We start from the raw sequence: 21,909 nt of genomic DNA on the forward strand, positions 1-21,909 counted from the left end.
TTTATACAATATTTATCCTTGTGGGACTGAGTTAGTTCACTCACCATAATGCTCTCCAGCCCCTCCCAAATTAGGTAGTAATTTACAAAATCATTGACCCTACATGCTGCTTAGGATTCCATTATGTGTAGATACCATAATTTCTCAATCCATTCGATTGTGGTTGTATATCTGAGTTGTTTCCACGTTCTTGCAATGGTGAATAATGCTGCTATGAACATTGGTGTACAAGTTTGTTTGAGCCTCGGTTCTCATTTTCTCAGGGTGTATTTCAAGCAATAGATATATAGATATACATTACCAAGCAATAGCTGGGTAATAAGGAATCTCTATGTTCAGCTTTTTTAAGAAGTGCCAGCATGCCTTCCAGAGTGATTGTACCATTGTACAATCACACCCACAATGTATAAAAGTTCCTATCTCTCCACATCCTCTCCAACATTTATTACTTGCTGCCCTGTTAAACTTTGCCACTACTACTAGAGTGAGATGACATATCTCATTGCGATTTTGATTTGCATCTCTTATTGCCAGTAATTTTGAACATTTCTTCATGTGTCTGTTGGCTATTTTGTAATTGGGTTGTCAGACTTTTTCTTCTGGAAGGGTCCCATGTTTTTGATGTTTTGTCCTGCCTCTTGGCTTATCCTCAGTTCACATAACTAATTCTATCTTTTAACTGAGCCCTAGAATCCTGTACTACCTTTTAAATAAGGTAAGAGCCTAGTAGTCTGAGGGTTTTAAATGCAAATAAATATTCTGCATGGTACATTTCTCTCAGGTGTTTTCACATTCTTCTTTTCTCTTACCAGCCTGACTTTGATATATGCATAGCATTAATTCAACTTAAATTTCTATGGCAAGCTTGAAAATAATTTAAAAAATTAAAGCTTTATGTAGGAACAGGAAGCAGTTAGTAGTGGGATTTTATTTTTGGAGGATTAGACTGGGGGGTGCAGGGTGTGGGGAGAAATTGCTTTCTGTGTGTCAGATGAATGAGTTATAGGAAATGATAGCTCAGCCAGCAGCTTGGTGCTTGCCAATGAGTCAGCAGTGATTCTGTCCTCAGCTTAGATGCTAGGTCACAGCTGGGAGAGACACTTTTCCTGGTGAGGGACCCTCCCAGCCCTGCTTGCTGGGGCATTGAATATCTGCCTACTTGATGAGAAACACTTAGCTCCTTATCCTGGTGTAGCAAGAGTCACAGAACTACCTTCTTGCTTCCATGTAGATATTCCCAAGTTTCTTTAGAATTTAGAGTAATGATGTTTCTAATGCCCCCCCCCCCCGATGCTCAGCAGGAAGATCCAGTGATTTTCATGAGGAAGACTATGTTTAGGACTGGTGTCATAGCACATTGTTGTTAGTATGGCAACATTTAATGTTTTAATAATATTTCTACTTTCAAGAGGTCTTTCTAAATGAATGGTAATACACTGAGGGGAAGGGAAATGGGAGGATGATATGTCAGAAATGGTCGACTTAAGGTCACCTTTTTACTACAGTTAAGCATATCTACATGTGACAGAACCCAATCATCTTGGCGGTTGGGTTAAGATGATGGGATTATTATTTGCTTTCCTTTCCAGATTTGATAAATATGCTCAAGAGTTGAGACTTATTCTAAACAGTCCTTTAGTGTTTTAAAATAGCTGTCCATTGTTTTTAAAAGAGTAAAAGTAACTCACCAGATCGTGTTTTAGGACCACTTATACCCAGCTCCATATTTCTTTGATCTTCTGCAGCAGGCGTTCCTAGTCCTCCTCACTTTCAGCAAGCAAGGTTGTGTCATCTGCCTAATGCAAGTTGTTGATTAGTGTTCTTCCAATCCTGATGCCACATTCCTCTTCATGGAGTCCAATATCGTGAATGATTTGTTCAGGAAACAGATTGAATAAGTATGGAGAAAGGCTGTAACCCTGACACACAACTTCCTGATTTAAAACCATGAAGTGTTCCCTTGCTCTGTTTGGACTACTTGGTCTAGGTGTAGGTTTCATATGAGCATAATGAAATATTCTGGGATTCCCATCCTTTTCAGTGTTTGTTATAATCCACACAGTCAAATGGTTTTCCACAGTCAATAAAACACAAATAGACGTTCTTCTAGTACTCTGCTTTCACCCAGGACCCATCTGATATCATCAATGATATCCCTGATTCCATGGCCTCTTCTAAACCTACCTTTAATTTCTGGCAGTTCTCTGTCAATGAACTGTTCTAGCCAGTTTTGGATACTCTTCAGCAGTATTTTGTTTGCATGTGATATTCCTGATATTGTTTAATTTCCACATTTTGTTGTATAGCCCTTCTTGGGAATGGGCACAAATATGAATCTGTTCTAAACAGTTGGCCAAGCAATTGTCCTCCAGCGCTACATCTGTTCTTTGAAACATGTCAGTTGGTTTCCCATCAATTCCTGGAACCCAACTTTTTGCCAGTGGCTCTTGTTCATATGGTACTTCCTGAAATTTTTCTGTATCAACCAATTCTTTTTGGTTTCTTTGTATGTATTCTATCTTCTTTTGATGCTTCCTGGATCATTCAAAATTTTGCCCATAGCACCTCTCCGTATTGCAACTGCAAGCTTGAATTTGTTTTCAGATCTTTCCATTTTCCAAATTCCAAGTGAGTTTCTTCCCTTGAATAACTACAGCTTTCAATATGGCTTGCATGTCGATATTAAAATAACAAAAATTTTCACCACTCGACCAATAAGCAACATCATGATAGTTGGAGAAAAAATTAATATTGTCAATGATTTCATCTTACTTGGATACCAATTTAACACCCTTTGTACCAGCAGCCAGGAGATCAGGAGATGTATTATATTGGGAAAGTTTGCTGTCAGGGACCTCTTCAAATTACTGAGTAGCCATGATGTTGGTTTGAAGACTAATGTGTGCTTGATTTGGGTCATGATCTTTTTAATCACTTGCCAATGCTTCTAGAGATGGACAATGAATAAGGATGACAGGAGAATAATTGATGCCTTTGAATTGTGTTGTTAGAGAAGAGCACTGAATATCCCTCAAGTCCCAAAAGAACAAACATATATCTTGGGAAAAGTGCAGCCAGAGCGCTCTTGGGAGGCAAGGATGGTGAAGCTTCTCATATATATTTTGGAAATATTGTTAGGAGAGGCTATTCCTTGGAAAGGGGCATCATGCTAGGAAAAATGGAGGGTCAATGAAAGAGAGGAAGACCTTCAATCAGAGATTGATATAGTGACTGCAGCAAGGGGCTCAAGTATGTCAGAGATGATGAGGTTGACACAAGATACACAGGGTTCAGATATATTGTGCATAGAATCTCTGTGAGGCATTCTCAGCTTGACTGCACCTAACAACACTAGCTAGCTCCTATTTAGATTTTAAAGGACAAACTATACCCAGTCTTCTCCAATAAGAAGGACATTGACAAGCACCAACAGTGTTCAGAATTCACTAGGTGAATTCCGTTCTTTTTTACCTCCTTAGAAAGGGGGTATTATTTACATTTTATAGATGAAAATACTAATACTTAGAAAGCTTAGAGAACCTGTCTTTACAAGTTGTTCAGCTAATAGTCGGTGGAGCTCAGTCCAAGCCCAAGTTAGACTAAATTCAAAACCCATATTCTCACCTGGTGTACAAACTGATATTGCCCCAGCTCCTACTCCATTAAGGTGGAGCAGTTGATACCGACTTCAAACACCAAACTCAACCCATTGCCGTTGCCTCAGAACTGACTCATATCTGACCCTTCAAGGGACTTTTAGAGGCTGTAAATCACACCGGAGATTGCCCATCCCTGAAGAGGAAATAGTGGATTCAAGCAGATTGTGGGTTGGCAGCAAAGCTTCCTACCTGTTAAGCCATTGGGGCTTCCTTGATACTGGATTAATCAGCCATTGTTGATGTGTACCATTGAGTTGGAACTGACCCATGGCTGACCCTCCAGTGGGGTGTCAGAGGCAGTAAATCATAAAAAAAGGAGATTGTCCATCCATTTCCCACAGAGTAGCTGCTGTGTTTGAAACCCATGTCTTTGGTATAGCAATGCAGCTTCTTACCACTGTCCGCTCCATACGAAGCTAGAATTATAAACCTCACAAGTTCTCAGCTTCTATTTTACTTAGAAATAAAAATAATTTGAGCATCACCCAGCGCAAATGTGAGTGCATGTGAGTGTTTGACACTAAATAGATTAAAGCTGCACACTAAGTGCCTGGCTGAGTGGCTGGACTTTCTAAATTTGAAGTGAGTCTCATGATTTCTCCTAAACTTCTCAGGATTATAAGACTAGGCATAAAGCTGAGCATTTTAATGTTCAATAAAATACCATCCTTTCCAGCTAAAAGTGGCATCTGGATTGAGAAAAGGGTGATATGTATTACACAGTGGAGTCCTCAAAGCTTCACAAAGAAATCCATCCCATAGGGCCACCAGAACACTTTTATTATTAAAAAAAATTGTTATCATAAAAAGAATTTGTAAAAATGGTGACCCTTATTTTTGTACACTTGCCACTATTGTTATATTTGTGAAAATTTATTGAGGTACAGTTGACATAAGAATAAACACACATATTTGATAAAATTCACCTACATAGACTGCAAAACCATCACCTTAGTAAAGAGTGTGAACAAATTCCTCACCCTCTCCCCACAAAATACTGTACAATATTATATTTTTAAAGGGGAAAAAATACCTCAATCATTTAACTTTATCACTTATGATGAAAAGAGCTTGGGTGGGGACACAGGTGATGGAAGCTCAGACTCCACGCTTGCCCTAAGTGACTCTGTGAAATTCAGTGAGTCTCTTAATTTCTCTGGCCCTTAGTTTTCTCATCTGAAAAATGAGGAGGTTGGGCTAGATGATCCCTAAGGCCCCCTACAGCTCTAAAGTTCAATAAAGCTAAGAAGCTGGGCCTACTTAGGGTATTGGTTTGTGTCCAAATGTTATTACGTGACAATTTAGATGTCCCCAGTGGCCCGGTATCAGCTGTGCTGCCTCGCTCCTGCCCTGCTTGGGGTGATTGGTCATCATGAAATCATTTCATTTCTTTTAATTCCCTTTCACCTTGATTGAAGGTCATCCATGCCATTGCCTCCATGTTGGGCTTTCTAAATTTAGGGAACTACTAAGCTTAAGCATTGAGGGCTAAGGTTTGATTATATGGAGCATTTTGCGCTAGCTTAAACAATGCATTGATGAATGGGCACAAGGGCCATCAGCCCTCTGAATGTTTGTGAGGCAGCTTAAGTATTTTATGGCGAAGGGGAGAACAAGCAGCCTTGGGTGCATTTCAGGCTTGAGGGGAAGGAAAGAAGGTTGACGTTTAATTAATATTCAGATCCCAACTTTGTCTATTTTCTTGCCAAGTCAGCAGCCCTCATTTCTGTTTTTGGTTCTGGTGATTTTGCTGTGGTGACATACATAGTTACCTCAAAGATGCTTGCAAATTTGCCTAAAAATGCAATATGCTCACCAGATGCTCTCATCAGGCCTGGAATGTGGCCATCTTGTGCCTGTGCTTTCAGGGAGAGATACCTCATCCACCACTGCCAGTGCTCCCAGTGGGAGGGGGAGTGGGGAGCTGGGGGTGAAAATGGAGCTGATTATAAATGGGAACCAAGCTTTATTTCGGCATATGGATCTTCCCCTGGTGCTTTGTGTTTTCCAGGAAGCTCCCTGAGATTTCTGAGGAGGGGCTGCTCTGAGTTCACCTTGACCCACCATGAAGTTCCTTCTACTTTGTGCCTACATGCTGCTACTTATGATTCCCCAGCTGAGGGCGGTCAGCTTTCCAGAAGATGACGAACCCCTTAACACCGTTGACTACCATTGTAAGTAGTCCAAGGGATAGTCGTCTTTTTTCCAAGGAGCTTGTAGGATTTTGATTCCTCTTTTAAAGGGTGGGCATGGGTTGTTTTGTTGTTTGTTTGTGGGATTTTTTATGTGTCGAAAAAGTGTCTCACTTAATCTGTAATAATTTCCTAGTATTTGCAAGAAAACAAGATAGTTTTGTAGGAAGCTTTTCTAAAGCATCCCATCCATAAGTTATGTGGCTCCAATTAAAAGACAAAAGACCCTTTGCCCACATTCACTGTCTTTGTATTCATCTATATTCAAGACCTTAAGAGAAAAATTTAGTTAAAACCTTTCTACAACTAGTATATACAGCTAATCAATACTGTCTATTGATTCTTCAGCTCCATAATCCTGACTGATAGTTTAGCCCGTTTTTACTTGCAGATTCAAGGCAATATCCGGTTTTTAGAGGACGCCCTTCAGGCAATGATTCGCAGCACAGACTGGACTTTCAGCTGATGTTGAAAATTCGAGACACACTTTATATTGCTGGCAGGTAATTTTCCTCTCATTGGTTTATTAGATTAAAATTCTTTTCTCTTGTGGTGCTTGCATTAATGTGTCTAGTTCATGAAAAACTAATATGTGATTGTGATCAAAAATTGCAAGTAGCCAAAAATATTCGCCGAGAAAAATCAGTGTTGTGTACCGGGAACGAAATACAGAGCTAAAGCCTTCAGCAGTGCTATTTTATTACTGCCATCAAGAAATCATAAACCATTCTTTTTTTTCCGTTCCTACATCAGCAGGGGAGGAGGGAAATCTTTCATTATTCTTTTTTAACTTAGAATTATTCAAGCAAATATTGGAAGTATGTCTATGCTAATATCAAGTAGCAGTTTGACCTATGCCTGGAGAGAAGAGCTTTCTTTGATTCCTAAGTATAGTGATATATAAAAAAGCAACTCACTAATGAAAAAGCACCCTTTGTTGACTTTGTGTGAGACAGAGAAAATCCAGATCTCCAAAACACAATAAAGGCAGATCTGTGAAAGTAAAATAAGAAGCAGCTTAATGTTTTTATGCATTCACGTGGTATGACTTATTGCCTTGTTTCCAACAGGGATCAAGTTTATACAGTGAACTTAAATGAAATCCCCAAAACAGAAGTAATACCAAGCAAGGTGAGCAACTGTAGCTGTCAAGTTTATTCGTTGTCTCTCAGAATTTCAATGATGTTCTTCTCCCCTCAAGCAATTTTCATACTTAACAATGGAACTTTGATTTGTCTTTACTAATACAGAAACTGACGTGGCGGTCAAGACAGCAGGATCGGGAAAACTGTGCCATGAAAGGCAAACATAAGGTAAGTTCAGCAGATGTGTGGCCACACGATTGCATCTTGTTCTCGATTTAATCTCAGAGATCTAGATGGAATGCCCAATATTAATATAATTATTACTTTCTTTAGGATGAATGCCACAACTTTATTAAAGTATTTGTTCCAAGAAATGATGAGATGGTTTTTGTTTGTGGCACCAATGCATTTAATCCCATGTGTAGATACTATCGGGTAAGTGTATTTTATGTCGGTTTTTTTTAAGTCAACTTTTCTTGCTTCAGTTAAGCTATTGAATCTTTTCTGTTATAACCAAAAAATTTGTTTTATCTCTAATGCTTTGCAACAATAAAAATGATTATGCAAGTAGAATTTTAGTACAAATAAAGCCTCTGCCTTCAAACAAGCACATTAAACAGAAATGACAACAGTTATTTTCTTTTGTAGTTAAATACTTTAGAATATGATGGAGAAGAAATCAGTGGCCTGGCAAGATGCCCATTTGATGCCAAACAAACCAACGTTGCTCTCTTTGCTGGTAAGATCCTTAAAAGAATGGAAGTTATTGAAAGAACAAAAGAAATTTAAAGAAAAACAAAACACCAGCTCATAACTTATGTAAGGTGTGTGTTATAGATGTTTCAAAGACTACGTGACCAAAAGATATATGACCAAATTTTCAGAAGAGAAGAATTAAATCTGAAGCTAAGACAGTGCAAATTGTAAATATTCTGACAATCTCTTGTTAACTAGGCCAGCGATCCTGAGCAAATGGCTTAATTTTTTTGATGCTTGAAGTCTTCATCTGTAAAATTAGGTAACATGATGGGCCAATTTATCCTAGGTTTGTGATAAGCGTCAGGTATAGGTTTATTTATATACATAATAATAGCACAGGTGAAAGCTTTCCAAAGGGTATCACATGCTACCTAGAATCAAAGGATAATTATGGTTATTTTACCAAAATTATAACTTTTGTTTTAGATGGGAAACTGTATTCTGCCACAGTGGCTGACTTCCTGGCTAGTGATGCTGTTATTTATCGAAGCATGGGTGATGGATCTGCCCTTCGCACAATTAAATATGATTCCAAATGGATAAAAGGTACCTTTGAAGAGCAGTGGCATGGGAGGGCCAAGATAGAGGCGTGACTCAGGTGGGAACAGAAGCCAAGGACATCAGGAGGTTCAGAGCATGACTTTAATTGTTTATTTAATACAAGTACACGCTGTTTTTCTGTAGCCCACTCAAGAGGAGCTTTAAAGGGGAGTAGAGAAGCCAATATTCATGTGAAAGAATATGTTCATCCAAGATTTATCATGGGTGACTTAAAAAAGGAAGATTTAATCTCTGTGTGCCAATTTGTCTAGCTCTAAATGCATATAATACTCTTTGCTCATTCCCCTCTGCCTATCTGGGGACATGAACAGTGACAATTGATTAGCCCATAGCTGCTGAGTCATTTTGTTCTTTGGAGTCTAGAAATCAAAATTTTTTTAAAATTTTATTTTAAGTGAAAAGAGGTTTTCTTTCCTAGTTAAATAGGTTAATGAGTAAATCTGTTGAAACAAAGACCTCTTCTGTAGTTCACTTCCCTGCAGGGCTTTTTACAGTCCATTAGCTAGTATTAAAGGCAGTGGGGTCCCTGAAGCTTGAACACACCCATACTGGGACTCCCCAAAACTCATGGACATAATCTGAGTTCTCATTGGCTTGGTTGTAACGATGCGACATCTGTCAATCATGGCTAGCAGTTAGGGTCTTATGCTAATTGAATTATCCTTTAGGAATTAGATTGTTTTCCATTTCTCTTTCAGAACCACACTTTCTTCATGCCATAGAGTATGGAAATTATGTCTATTTCTTCTTTCGAGAAATTGCTGTAGAACATAATAATTTAGGCAAGGCAAGTATATATATACACACATCTACACCGCACTTGTATTTTGTGATTCTGCATGGCACTGAAATAATTTTGGTGCCAATTTGGCTGTTCCCTTGGTATTACCACCAGTAGTCCATTTGTTGCCTGTATAGACAAGTACAGAGAAGTGGGTAAGCTCTTTCTGAATGACCACTAAACCAGTTGAGCTAATTGCAGCTCATTAAGAACCCATGTGTGTGAGAGTCAAACTGTGTGCTTCGTGGCGTGTTCAAAGGCTGTGATCTTTCAGAAGTAGATTGCCAAGGTACCTCCTGGTGGGTGGACTCTATGCACCAACCTTGGATTAGCTGCTGAGGATGTTAACATTTTACCCATTCCTAGAAATGCATGAGAATTACTGCCGGAGAACCCAGCACCATGGGCAGAGTGCACAGGGCAGGACCTTGAGAAGGTTTCACCTTTCTCTCGCTGTAGAAAGTGCTCTGTACACACTCTTAAGCTATACATGCTTCTTTAATGCTTTAGAAATTCAACTCATGCATTATTCTCCTTCAGTGTAAAAAGGCAGGAGGGAAAATAGGGGGCCCCCCTTTCAGTTAAGAGCCAATTTTCAGGACAGTACTATTCGTTTACAATAGGAGGAGCAGCCAAGTTGGAGCCAAAGAAAAGAAATGGTTTCCTTTCACTAAGGCAGTAAGAGAGTTCAATTCTTGTAGAGTTTGTTTGGCAGAATAGGGAAATAGTCTTTTTTCCCTCACAGGTAAATCTCATTTGCATTTCTGCTGTATATATTGTCAGAAAGAGAGCTAGATTCCTTTGAACCAGATGTATCTTTAGCGTTTTATGTCCCATAAATAGTGGGGGGTTTTGTTACCATTTCATCTCCATGCTCATACCCCTATTGCTTTGCGTTTGTCCCTTGGGCAGGCTGTATATTCCCGCGTGGCCCGTATATGTAAAAATGACATGGGTGGCTCCCAGCGGGTCCTGGAAAAGCACTGGACTTCCTTTCTAAAGGCTCGGCTTAACTGTTCTGTGCCTGGAGATTCGTTCTTCTACTTTGATGTTCTGCAGTCTATTACAGACATAATACAAATCAATGGCATCCCCACTGTGGTTGGGGTGTTTACCACCCAGCTCAACAGGTGAGAACATATGCCTTGGACTTCAAAGAGTTCTATGCTTGCTTGTTTTAACCCAGAGCGAGCTCATTGGTCAAGTTCTCTTCCTGATGCTGTGTCTCCTCTTTCAGCATTCCCGGTTCTGCGGTCTGTGCCTTCAGCATGGATGACATCGAAAAAGTATTCAAAGGGCGGTTTAAAGAGCAGAAAACTCCAGATTCTGTTTGGACGGCAGTCCCCGAAGACAAAGTTCCAAAACCAAGGTAAAGAGAAAAGATGGAAAAGGTGTAGCTGTAACAGAATTCTGGGATCCTTGGAGGCATCCACCTTCAGGGGCAACTCATACACCCCCTTTTGAGAGCTCTTGTCAGGAAGTGGTGCCTCTGCAGCATCTTGGACAAGTTAGTAAACAGAATTCTAGCATAGTGCCCACAGCACCGAGAGTGTGAATGGGGCGGGACCCTTCAATTCAGGGAAGTACCACTTCTCTGGTCAAGAAGTTCCTTGAATGTATACTTATTAGATACAGTTTTGTGAGTAAACAAAACAAAATGGCCTATTGTTTTCCTTGCAGGCCTGGCTGTTGTGCAAAGCACGGCCTTGCTGAAGCTTATAAAACGTCCATCGATTTTCCTGATGAAACCCTGTCTTTCATCAAGTCCCACCCACTGATGGACTCTGCCGTTCCGCCCATCGCAGATGAGCCTTGGTTCACAAAGACACGAGTCAGGTGAGCCAGTGGAGGGCACAGCGGCCCACACCCCTTAGACGTGTTCTCATATCTTGTTCTTTCCTCTGATGTCACCTGTTTTCTCATAGGTACAGACTGACGGCCATTGCCATTGACCATTCCGCTGGGCCCTACCAGAACTACACAGTCATCTTTGTTGGCTCTGAAGCTGGCATGGTACTTAAAGTTTTGGCAAAGACCAGTCCTTTCTCTCTGAATGACAGCGTATTACTGGAAGAGATTGAAGCTTACAACCACGCAAAGTAGGTCTCTTATACGAGAATGCCCTTTAGAACTGCTCACAAATTTCCGGTGTGGATTTCATGTACTCATTTCTTTTCAGCCCCTTAGATTAGCAGTGGTTTAGCATACTTGTGTTTTGGTTTGGTTTTTTCCCCCCTAACTGAAATAAATCCTGGCTTTGCTGGTTTCCAAAACCTACTAGGGCAAGGACGGTGAGCAGTTGATGAGTCTAAAAATAATTCAGCCCTTGTTTTTCACCTGTGGAAAATGAGAACATTGTAGAAACGTGCCTCTTAACTTACTGATGCATTTTAGGATGTTTCAATACAATAGATGGTTGTTAGTTCACATGCAGACACAGAGAATGCACCTCTATTTAAAAATTTTCTTCCAACCACTGTTATAAAAGATTCTCGGGACCTTAAAACAAACAAGACACAAGTGAGAGAAATGAAGCTAAAGTATCTAAGAAGGACCCAGAAACATCTAGTGTGAGAGGATTTGAATACATTGAAACATTTATCTTTCTCTTTCAATAGTAAAACTTGACCATCTTAACTGGATTTTCTTTAGGTCATCAGAACATGAAAGCAATCTTAAGAAATCTTTTGTCTAGCCTGAAATGTAACGAACTATGACTGCAACAATGGGCTCCCTGCATGCCAGACAGAGTTCATGAGGTTGGAACAGGGTAGATAGGGCATGGTTGCAATCTGTTGTTCATTAGGTTATTATAAGTGGTAATCAACTTGCCTGCACCTCATAAACTATACACATGTCAGTATTGTTACTGAGTATATTCCTGAAAACCTTCTGACTTTCAGTCATTGTGGAAACTAAAGCAAACTAGTCTTATACAGTATGGCTTACAAAACTTAACGATACCTTCAAAATGTGTCCCACAAAATAGATGTAATGCTGAGAACGAGGAGGACAGAAAAGTCATCTCATTGCAGTTGGATAAAGATCACCATGCTCTGTACGTGGCCTTCTCCAGCTGTGTTATCCGGATACCTCTCAGTCGCTGTGAGCGCTATGGATCATGTAAAAAGTAAGCTGACATTTCCTTACCCACCCTGGATCTTGAAGTATGAAGACCTTTGATGATGATAAAATCCGAGTTACATCCTACTTGGCTTTACACAGGTCTTGTATTGCCTCTCGTGACCCGTATTGTGGCTGGTTAAGCCAGGGAGCCTGCGGGAGAGTGACCTCGGGGATGCTGTAAGTATCCTTACTGAGCTGGGATGAACTATTTCTTCAGGGGTATAAAATGAGAAATTTCAGAGAAGTTCCAATAGTGTGTGTGTAAAACTGGAGCTGTGAAAAAGGGAGATTGTAGACAGGCTAATAATACCTAGGGGAAATGGATGGAGGGAACAAAATAATTCTCTAATTCTCTTCTACTCTTAAATATTGTAGTTCCCTAACTTGTCACGGAAAGCCTCGTTTTCGCATGCTATGTTGAAATGTTTCTGTGTTTTTCTCTCTCTCTGCCCATTCTTGCTAATCAGTCTGTGTTCTTGATTCTGCTTTGGTTGTCATGTACGTTCCTATGAAGACTGTTAACTGAAGACTTGTTTGCTTTCCATAACCACAGCACTGGAGGATATGAGCAGGACCCAGAATACGGCAACACAGCCCACCTCGGGGACTGCCATGGTAAGATGGGGCCTTCATTCCCACCTCGAACTTCTTTTTGACCACATTTGCACGTGGACATTATTTTACAATCAGCCATTTTAGTGACTCGGGACACATACCACCTAGCATTTAACTTAAACTTCGCAAAAGTTGAGCTCTTTGGTCATGGGGATACTTTAAAGAAAAATCTTTCTTTTATATTTTTTTTTATCACCATTTAAAATCTTGTAGGAAATAACAAGAACAGTAGTCTAACCAGTAGGTTAATCTTTTTAGTTTAAATCCTTTTTTTTTTTCTTCCATTTTTTTAGTTGTTTGGAAATTTAGAAAATTTTTGCTTTCTTTTGGTTACTTTTTACTGATTCCTTGTTCCTTTAATTCTTTTAGAAATTTTGCCTACTTCAACTACACCAGATTACAAAATATTTGGAGGTCCAACATCTGGTTAGTTTTTTTTTCATTTTTTTGAATTAACAACCTTTTCTTTCCTTCAGTTTGGCATTTTCAGCCCCTTCTCCCCTCCTTTTGCGCAGTTTGGCAGCCCTCCATTTTTCCGCTTGGACTCATCAGCCCACTGATGGTACCGAAAGACTTTTTCTTACTCAACACCTCACCTCTCTGTAGCATGTTAACAGTCCATCATTGACTGAGACACATTCTGTAAAAGAAACCAAACCGATTAACCTAGCTCGCATTCCAGCTGCACGCACATCCACCCTAGCTTTTTTCTCTCTCACCTCCTGCATTGTGAATGTTCTCTCCAGCCATCTCTATTTAATGGATGGCAGAATTTCATTATTTCCCCCTTCTCTCCTTACCCTTCCTAAGACCTCGTAACCAAATACACATTTCCAAAAAAAATGTGTATTTACCAGTTTTAGTGCCTTTTTTTTTTTTTTTTTTGTGGAATGGTGTGTGGTGATCATGGGAATCTCTGAATGTCGTGGTCTCAGTGGCATGAAGAAGGCTTCGTGGAAATGAAGCTGGTTTGTGATACATTAAGATATTCAGTGGGCCCAACCCTCCATTGGTTCCCAACTGTGAAACCTTCATCTGTGACCACTTCACCAGTCTGAATCTGCATCCCTGAGGTTTTAGCCAAACAGTATATGCTTCCATTCTGAAGGCTGAAATTTGTAATATTCACCCATGGCTGCCCAGTTATCACTGATACAGAGCAACCCTCTGTTGTGTTTCTGAGGCTATAAATCTTTAGGGGAGGAAGCTGCCTATCTTTCTCCTCCAAATCTACAAATAGTAGATTGTCTTTGGGTTAACATCACAACTCAGTGCCACCATAACACCCTGAAAATTTTTAATAGATAAGTTAAGAACAATTTGAGTTCTACTACCAAGTAGAACCTACTTCCAAGTCTTACCAGCACATTTTGGGGATGTGAGGGAGGGATGGCATATCTTACCTGTCAAGCATCCTTGTTCAGCTTGTAAATGCCATTTGTGTTGCATGAATTGCTGCTCATTCTCTGGAATGAGAGTCTTCAGGCATTTTGGAAGACCTGGACAGGGTCCCTCCCTTCTTTGGTGTTTTCCCATCATGACAGGACCTTACTGAAGAGGCTTGTCTACAAATAAGTGAGGGGCATGTAGCAAATAAAGCAGGGCCATGATTTAGGCTTATCTGGTCCAAATGCAAGTGCTTTTGTTGAGGCTTGCCCAGGTGTTTTCTCATTATTTAACATTGCCGCTTTCCCAGTGAAAGATACACAGTATCTAATCATCTATTAAAATACTTCCCAAAAATACACACAGTAAGAAATGAAATGATATTGTCTCATAAGAGGATGAGAAAATAGCCAGTTAATCTGGGTTGGGATTTCATTCTCCTTTCCAAGAGTACCCTCAATGGCCATATGGGATTCAGTAAGAGTGTTCTGAAGATTTCTTTGTTTATTGGTTTTCTTTCTAATTTTCAGATCTACTTAATGTGTTTTCATTCCCAAATTTTAGTTTTTGTTCTTCCTTTGGAAGAAAGGGCTTTGGTGTAATCTCTTCAGATGTGTGTGTGTAAAATCCTAGAACAGGCTTCTCTCAATACTGAGTTAAACTTTATGTGTAAAAAAAAAAAAAGCAACAGACCACTTAGAAGACTCTGCCAACACTACCTGTGTTAATAAAAATCTGTTTGCCACCACAGACATGGAGGTATCTTCGTCTTCTGTTACCACAATGGCAAGTATCCCAGAAATTACACCTAAAGTGATTGATTCCTGGAAGCCTAAACTGACGAGCTCCCGGAAATTTGTAGTTCAAGATGACCCAAATACTTCTGATTTTACTGATCCTTTATCAGGTATCCCAAAGGGTAAGGCCTTACCAGGGAACTCATCGCCAACTGAGTGGAAACCTGATTCAGAATTTGCATGAGGAGTCAATGGACTCAGGTTCCTCTGAACCTGATGATGAACATAAAACGGAGGTGCCAGTGATGTGACCTGAACTTCCAGTGACCCCACTGAGGAGTCTGGGAGGCGCAAGGGCCTCAGCAACGTCAATACACCAAACTCATTGACTGCAAATATCCAGATTATTGTCTGCTACCGGATGTGTCACTAGGAGGCTTTCTCTGCCTTCTTAGCCTCACTTCAGAATGACATAAGAAAAGGGAATGTGAGGTGCTAGGTTGCTTGAATGCCACTAGCAGTGAGTCACGGCAGAGTATGTGTTCATCACTATCATTTTCAGCAGTTAATAGGTGCAGTTATAAAATAGCTGCCTCTTAAATGAGCTTATCAGGTCCATTATGCCAAGGAAAAAAGTCATAATCAATTCTTCATTGCTTACTGAGCTGTGATATCAGGTTTCCAGTCAGCGTTTGACAGTACATTGTCATTTATGATTTACATCTGTTGATTTTGATTTTACATGTTTTGTTATAAACCATTTTATAATCCTTCCCCCCCTTTCTGCTTTGTTTTCTTTTGTAATCATTTGTTTCTACGTATCTTTAATTGTCTTTTCACAATGCCACTGAAATCCATAACCCTAAGCATTTCTTACAAACAACTAGTGTTTAAAGGCCTTAGTTACTAACTGAAATCAACAGGATCTTCAAAAGCACTGCCTTTTCTTGCTCTGGGCTAGTTGCGTCTATTGCATGTAACAGACTTGGATACCTCTTAAACTAACATTTCTTTGATAGACTGTTAGATGTCTGTGGTTGCATTAAAAGTTCCAATACTTTCAAACTAATTCGCTCTTCTTTTTCTAGGTCTAAGTTAAATAATTCTCAAATATCTCAAGAATGATATTTCCTAACTAACACATAGTGTGTTTCTTTAGACTATGTGGATATCGTACATAGCAGGTGATTCAAGGATGTGTCACTGCAAGATGTAATTTCTTAAAATTACCAAAGCAAATAAGAGTCTGTATTTGTAGCTAGCATGAACCAAGCAGATGCTTTTAGTGTGTGAACAAATTATATGTCTTTTAAAATTATTCTGCTGCAGATAGCATGACTGTGTTAGCATAATTGTTTTAGCATACTATGTATTTGTGACAATGCGTACATTTCCCTGACCCCAGTTGTCCCTTAATACTTACTCTTGAATTTTGAGAAGCTGAAGAAACAGGCTATTCCTCGAGTTTAAAATTGGCTTTTTAGAAAATAGGTACTTTCTAATGGTTAAGTTGAATGGGATTTCTAATAATATGTAAAAACTAAGACGTATCAGGGAAAAGACTCAAGGCAAATAGATATCAGGGAGATTCCAGTTTTCTTGGAATCTGTAGCAAAAACATGTCTTTATGGGGATCCTATTGGAATGAAAGGAAAAAATATAGAAGTTGGAAGCCTCCTTGGCCCTCCCAGCATAGGGGCCGTGTAAACGGAAGCTTTGTGCAGATGAAGGTTGTTTTAAGCTGTCACTCGCCTCAGACTTTTTCCTTTGTGTCTGTTGCAGGTGTACGATGGGAAGTCCAGTCTGGGGAGTCCAACCAGATGGTGCACATGAATGTCCTCATCACCTGCGTCTTTGCCGCTTTTGTTTTGGGGGCATTCATTGCAGGCGTGGCAGTATACTGCTATCGTGACATGTATGTGCGGAAATCCAGGAAGATCCATAAGGACGCAGAATCTGCCCAGTCGTGCACAGACTCCAGTGGAAGTTTTGCCAAGCTGAATGGTCTCTTCGACAGTCCAGTTAAGGAATATCAACAGAATATTGATTCTCCTAAACTGTATAGTAACCTGCTGACCAGTCGGAAAGAGCTCCCGCCCAATGGCGACACTAAATCCATGGTAATGGACCACCGAGGCCAACCGCCTGAGCTGGCTGCCCTGCCCACACCCGAGTCCACTCCAGTGCTGCACCAGAAGACCATCCAGGCCATGAAGAGCCACTCAGACAAGGCTCACGGCCACGGAGCATCCAGGAAGGAAACCTCCCAGTTTTTCCCTTCCAGCCCTCCGCCCCACTCCCCATTAAGTCACGGGCACATCCCCAGTGCCATTGTTCTCCCTAATGCTACTCATGACTACAACACATCTTTCTCAAACTCCAATGCTCACAAAGCAGAAAAGAAGCTCCAAAACGTTGACCACCCTCTTCCCAAGTCGTCCAGCAAAAGGGATCACCGCCGTTCTGTGGATTCCAGAAATACCCTCAATGATCTCCTAAAGCATCTAAATGACCCCAATAGTAACCCCAAAGCCATCATGGGAGACATCCAAATGGCCCACCAGACCCTAATGCTGGATCCTGTGGGAACCATGTCTGAGGTCCCACCAAAGGTCCCCAACAGGGAGGCATCACTGTACTCTCCTCCTTCAACTCTCCCCAGAAATAGTCCAACCAAGCGAGTGGACGTCCCCACCACTCCTGGAGTCCCAATGACTTCTCTGGAAAGACAAAGGGGCTATCACAAAAATTCCTCACAGAGGCACTCTATATCTGCCATGCCTAAAAACATAAACTCACCAAATGGTGTTTTGTTATCCAGACAGCCTAGTATTAACCGTGGAGCATACATGCCCACCCCGACAGGGGCGAAGGTGGACTTTATTCAGGGAACACCAGTGAGCGTTCACCTGCAACCTTCCCTCTCCAGACAAAGCAGTTATACCAGTAATGGCACCCTCCCCAGGACGGGACTAAAGAGGACACCGTCCTTAAAACCTGATGTGCCACCAAAGCCTTCATTTGTTCCTCAAACCACATCGGTCAGACCACTGAACAAATACACTTACTAGTCCTCAAGTGTGCTATTCCCATGTGGCTTTCTCCTGTACATGTTGTTGAGAGAATTATGTTGTAAGGGAACCTTAAGAGAAGACACTCACTTATATTTTAAAGAGAATCGAGTGGCCAAAGAAACTCTTTCTAACTTTGGCAACATCAGAACTTGCCACATGTAGCTACTGCAGCAAGGCTTCTGAGTACTTGCCCCAAGACAAAGGAAGGTGCTGGTCATTCTATTTCTTCTGTTTGAAGCTAAAGAGATGGGTAGCTCTAAGAGGCTCCCTTGCCAGTATAAAGAGCTGATACAGTACTCGGAAGAATCTGTAAGCAAATACTTGAAAATGGGTTCAATTTAGACTGCCATTCTGTGTGGTCTTCCCATTAAATGTGAACATTTTAAAATGTATGCATTCACCTTGCCTCTTGCACAAATGTCAGAAACAAAAAAACAAAAAAGATGGTTATGTCTCAAAGAAACACGAACTTGTAGATTACCAAGCAATTTGCTAAAAATTGTCTTTGACCCAAACTGTAGCTTTTTTTTTTTTTTATTTCATGTGTGGCATCTTTTTTCCCCATGCCACCAACAGAGTTGTGAGTGTGTATGCAGTGTGTGCGTGCGTGTTCTGTACCCACTAGGATGTGTGTATGTGTCCATTGCATCTTGTGCTATGGAGTTGTTTACATTAAGCATGATTGAACAAGAGACAATAGCTTCTTCCCACTGCAGTCCATTGGGCTTAGCTTCGAGAACAAAATAAGGTTCATGTGATCATCAAAATTATAAACTTGATGTACATGGTACCAATGCCAGAATGTAAGAGTTCAAAGTAATTTTGTGCTGCTATCCATTCAAACTTCTATTACAGTCTTGCCAGCTTAAGGAGTTAAAGATGTTAAAAGGTATCCTTGATTTATCCACCACTTTTTCATAGTAAAGTTTACCAGACCACCACAGATCCAAGTCTGAGTCACTCTATTTAACCTTGGCTAAATAATAAGTAAACCTTTAAATAATAAGGTTTTGTTTTGTGTTCAGTTTTCCCCATGTAGTAAAATTTTTCCTCCTTTAATTCCTCCTACCCCAAGAGTCAAGCAAACAAAATGAAAAGCTAAACCTGAACAAAATTATAATTGGTACAGCAGAAATAGTCCATGAAACTATCAATGGTGCAATCATTGTTGTCTATGTTGTGTTATGTGAGAATTTTCTCCTGAGTCATGCAGGTAATGACAATATATTGTAAATATTCCATGTGAGTTTACCTGAATCTGTGCATTTTGTGCCTTACTCATGAGAATGATAGAAGTACTAAAATATGTCCCGTGTTTTCAGTATAGCACATCATTTACCGAGTGCCAGTTGTAAATGTTTTTCAACCAGCACCTGAAAAAAGACTAAAAAAAATCTTTAAAAAAGCAATCTTGAGCAATTAATAGTAACACAATCCACCTGAATAGCAGCATTACGTTCTTTGCCACGATCAACATTCCACTCCTGCTTTCCTAGGGATGAGACAGTGATAATGTGAAGTCAAATGAGGTTTCCCAGGCAATGTGACACCTGCTGAAAACCATATAGAGTCATTTACATGTAGTTTTGAAGAAACCGCTTATGGTTGATGATGTGCAACCCAGAAGACTGTTTCAGTTAATATGCTGCACACCACACAATTGGTTATTGAACTTAATGTAGGAAGTACCAAGGCAGAGGCATGCCCCTGATCTATCCAGACAAGTAAATGCAACTGATTGCTGCTGATAAACCTGATGGTATACATTACTTGGGGGAGGACGGTTTGCTGAAGACCAGAGCATTTATTTATATAGTATGTAAAACACTGATGTGATTATTCATTTTATTTGAAAATATTTGACAGATAACATGATTCCCTGAGATCTCTGGGAGTTCAAAAGCGAAACCTGAGGGTTTTGGGGGTTTTTTTTTGTGGTTTTTTTTAAAAAGCACTTCAGCTTTGCAACTAAAAAGTTACAGATTAGTAATAAATTAAACCAACCAACAGTAAACACTACTCAGTCCACCAACTACAAACCTGTGTCTGAATTCACTTTACCAATATTAATCCCAGCGTGTGTAAAACAGAACAGGAGTTCTGTGTGACCCCCATAACATTTTGTAACATTGTGCTTCCTTGTAGTTTGTAATGTGAGTTCTATCAGTATTTATGTTGAAATTTCTAACATTAGTCTCTATCCTGTTAATTTAATTTTTAAATGCTTTATCCATTTGTGCAAAGGTAAACACAGATTGTATCTTTTTTAATGGTACGGCATAAAAAGTAACCCTAAAGTGAAGTGGCTCTATACTGTTTTATAGAGTACTTTAACATGTATAGATATCTTGTAAACTTGTATTGTGGATGTGTAAATAATATGTACTTTGGGTTTTTAACACCGCATGTAAAGTCAAAATAAAATATTCAAGTCATTATGCCCTGCCTCTTGATATTGAAAAGGCTTACAACCAGTCATATTTCTTCAATCTTTCAAACCAATTCCAATGTTTCTTTTTAAATGTACTTGAATATTCTCCAGAATATTCTTCTTGTAATATTTTACTACCCACCCATGGTTACACAATTGCTTCCTTTTGGTGGTGGTTGTGCACTTTTGAGTCAGAAGTGACCCATAGCTGACCCTCCAGTGGGTTTTCAGAGTCTGGAAGTGGTGAGGACTTGCTCCCTATCTTTCTCCTGCGGAGAAGCTGGTGGACTTGAACACCTTCGGGTTGGCGTGCAACTCCTTGCCACTAAGGTAACAGCCCTCTTTTATCTTCAGAAAGTTAATACCAACGGAATAACCCACCACTATTGAGTTCCAACTCACAGCAGCCGCATGGGACAAAGAACTGCTCATAGGGTTTCCAAAGCCATAAATCTTACACTAGCTGATTGTTTCATCTTTCACCCACAGAGAGGTTGGTGGGTTGGAATCACACACTGTTTGCTTCACAGTCGCATGTCTTAACCATTGGGCTACCAGGGCTGCTTATAGCGATGATTAGAACTCCTGAAAACATGAGCAGTTATTTAAAAAGCTATGTGAACTTTACTGCAGCAACAATAAAAGGTGTCAGGCAAATTCACTCGTGTTTCTCCTTGTCCACATATTTAACTCAACAGAGATTTTCAAATTCATGATTCATATTCTTATAGGAGTTGTTGATCTGTTTTTTTAATGTAATTAAGTCTAAAATTACAATTAACAAACTATGAACATCTCTCACCACTTGATATATTTTTCAATTCCATTGTTTGGGGTAGAATGTAGTAGAGGATATAATCCAAAAATTTAAAAAATGGGCGGTAGAAGTACAATTTCTTTTGGATCCTTGTCCAGTGTGCACTTAAATAATCAGGGACAGCTACTGTTGCCTCTTTCTGATGTTGAAATTGGTGATACACTCCTGAGAGAGATAGAAGGAATGTTTCAGCTGCTTGTGGCCAACTCTTGCCTCTGACTCCTCTGTGGCCATGTTTTCTCAGAGTCCAGCAACCCCTTTCTAGGAGAGTAGATTGCTATCTCCCTGATCGTCACCTGCTTTCTGTCCTGGTGTCACCGTTTTGATGTTAATTTAATGGTTTCAAGGTTCCTTTATCATTCCTATCATAGCACATGACAGTCAAGAAATAGGAGGAAGAGTTTGCAGGAATCCTTTTGCGAGCAGTAAAGATCGGTTCAAGGCCTATCTGTCCCTTGTTCCAGCTGGCAATACTATATGCACTAGTCATAGAGTCAACCCTTAGTCTTCTAAAGCCCCCACCATGACTGGAGGTGTGAGAAGGGAGAGGGTAGAAGATCTCTCCCATCACACTGATTTCCAGAGGCCAAATTGTATCTCTTAAGAGCTTTGACAAATGAATAAAGAGACCATTAATTAGACAAACATATGTTCAACCTTGCTTCTTCTTGGACTTATTTAGTATT

At 40.1% G+C, this 21,909-nt stretch overlaps 1 protein-coding gene across 7 annotated transcripts in view; it reads left to right on the forward strand.

Annotated features, from left to right (window-relative positions):
* Window positions 1–20,414, forward strand: part of SEMA6D (sema domain, transmembrane domain (TM), and cytoplasmic domain, (semaphorin) 6D) — a 70,661-nt gene extending 50,247 nt beyond the window's left edge. The window contains exons 2-19 of one of the 7 annotated variants that reach the window (XM_006895281.1): window positions 5,671–5,833; window positions 6,243–6,354; window positions 6,922–6,982; window positions 7,102–7,164; window positions 7,270–7,371; window positions 7,585–7,675; window positions 8,122–8,241; window positions 8,955–9,043; window positions 9,950–10,167; window positions 10,275–10,406; window positions 10,718–10,873; window positions 10,963–11,136; window positions 12,027–12,167; window positions 12,263–12,340; window positions 12,717–12,778; window positions 13,148–13,204; window positions 14,916–15,083; window positions 16,684–20,414. In XM_006895281.1, the coding sequence (XP_006895343.1) occupies window positions 5,725–5,833; window positions 6,243–6,354; window positions 6,922–6,982; window positions 7,102–7,164; window positions 7,270–7,371; window positions 7,585–7,675; window positions 8,122–8,241; window positions 8,955–9,043; window positions 9,950–10,167; window positions 10,275–10,406; window positions 10,718–10,873; window positions 10,963–11,136; window positions 12,027–12,167; window positions 12,263–12,340; window positions 12,717–12,778; window positions 13,148–13,204; window positions 14,916–15,083; window positions 16,684–17,972 (3,222 nt within the window). In that variant the 5' untranslated portion in view covers window positions 5,671–5,724 and the 3' untranslated portion in view covers window positions 17,973–20,414. Of the gene's footprint in view, window positions 1–5,670; window positions 5,834–6,242; window positions 6,355–6,921; window positions 6,983–7,101; window positions 7,165–7,269; window positions 7,372–7,584; window positions 7,676–8,121; window positions 8,242–8,954; window positions 9,044–9,949; window positions 10,168–10,274; window positions 10,407–10,717; window positions 10,874–10,962; window positions 11,137–12,026; window positions 12,168–12,262; window positions 12,341–12,677; window positions 12,779–13,147; window positions 13,205–14,915; window positions 15,084–16,683 lie in introns of those variants that run through there. The other 6 variants (XM_006895284.1, XM_006895287.1, XM_006895283.1 and 3 more) reach the window with 6 other exon arrangements.
* Window positions 20,415–21,909: the final 1,495 nt, after the last annotated feature.

This window comes from Elephantulus edwardii, unplaced genomic scaffold (genome assembly GCF_000299155.1).
Source record: "Elephantulus edwardii isolate Elephantulus edwardi_28Jun2011 unplaced genomic scaffold, EleEdw1.0 scaffold00164, whole genome shotgun sequence".
Classification (NCBI taxonomy): Eukaryota; Metazoa; Chordata; class Mammalia; order Macroscelidea; family Macroscelididae; genus Elephantulus; species Elephantulus edwardii.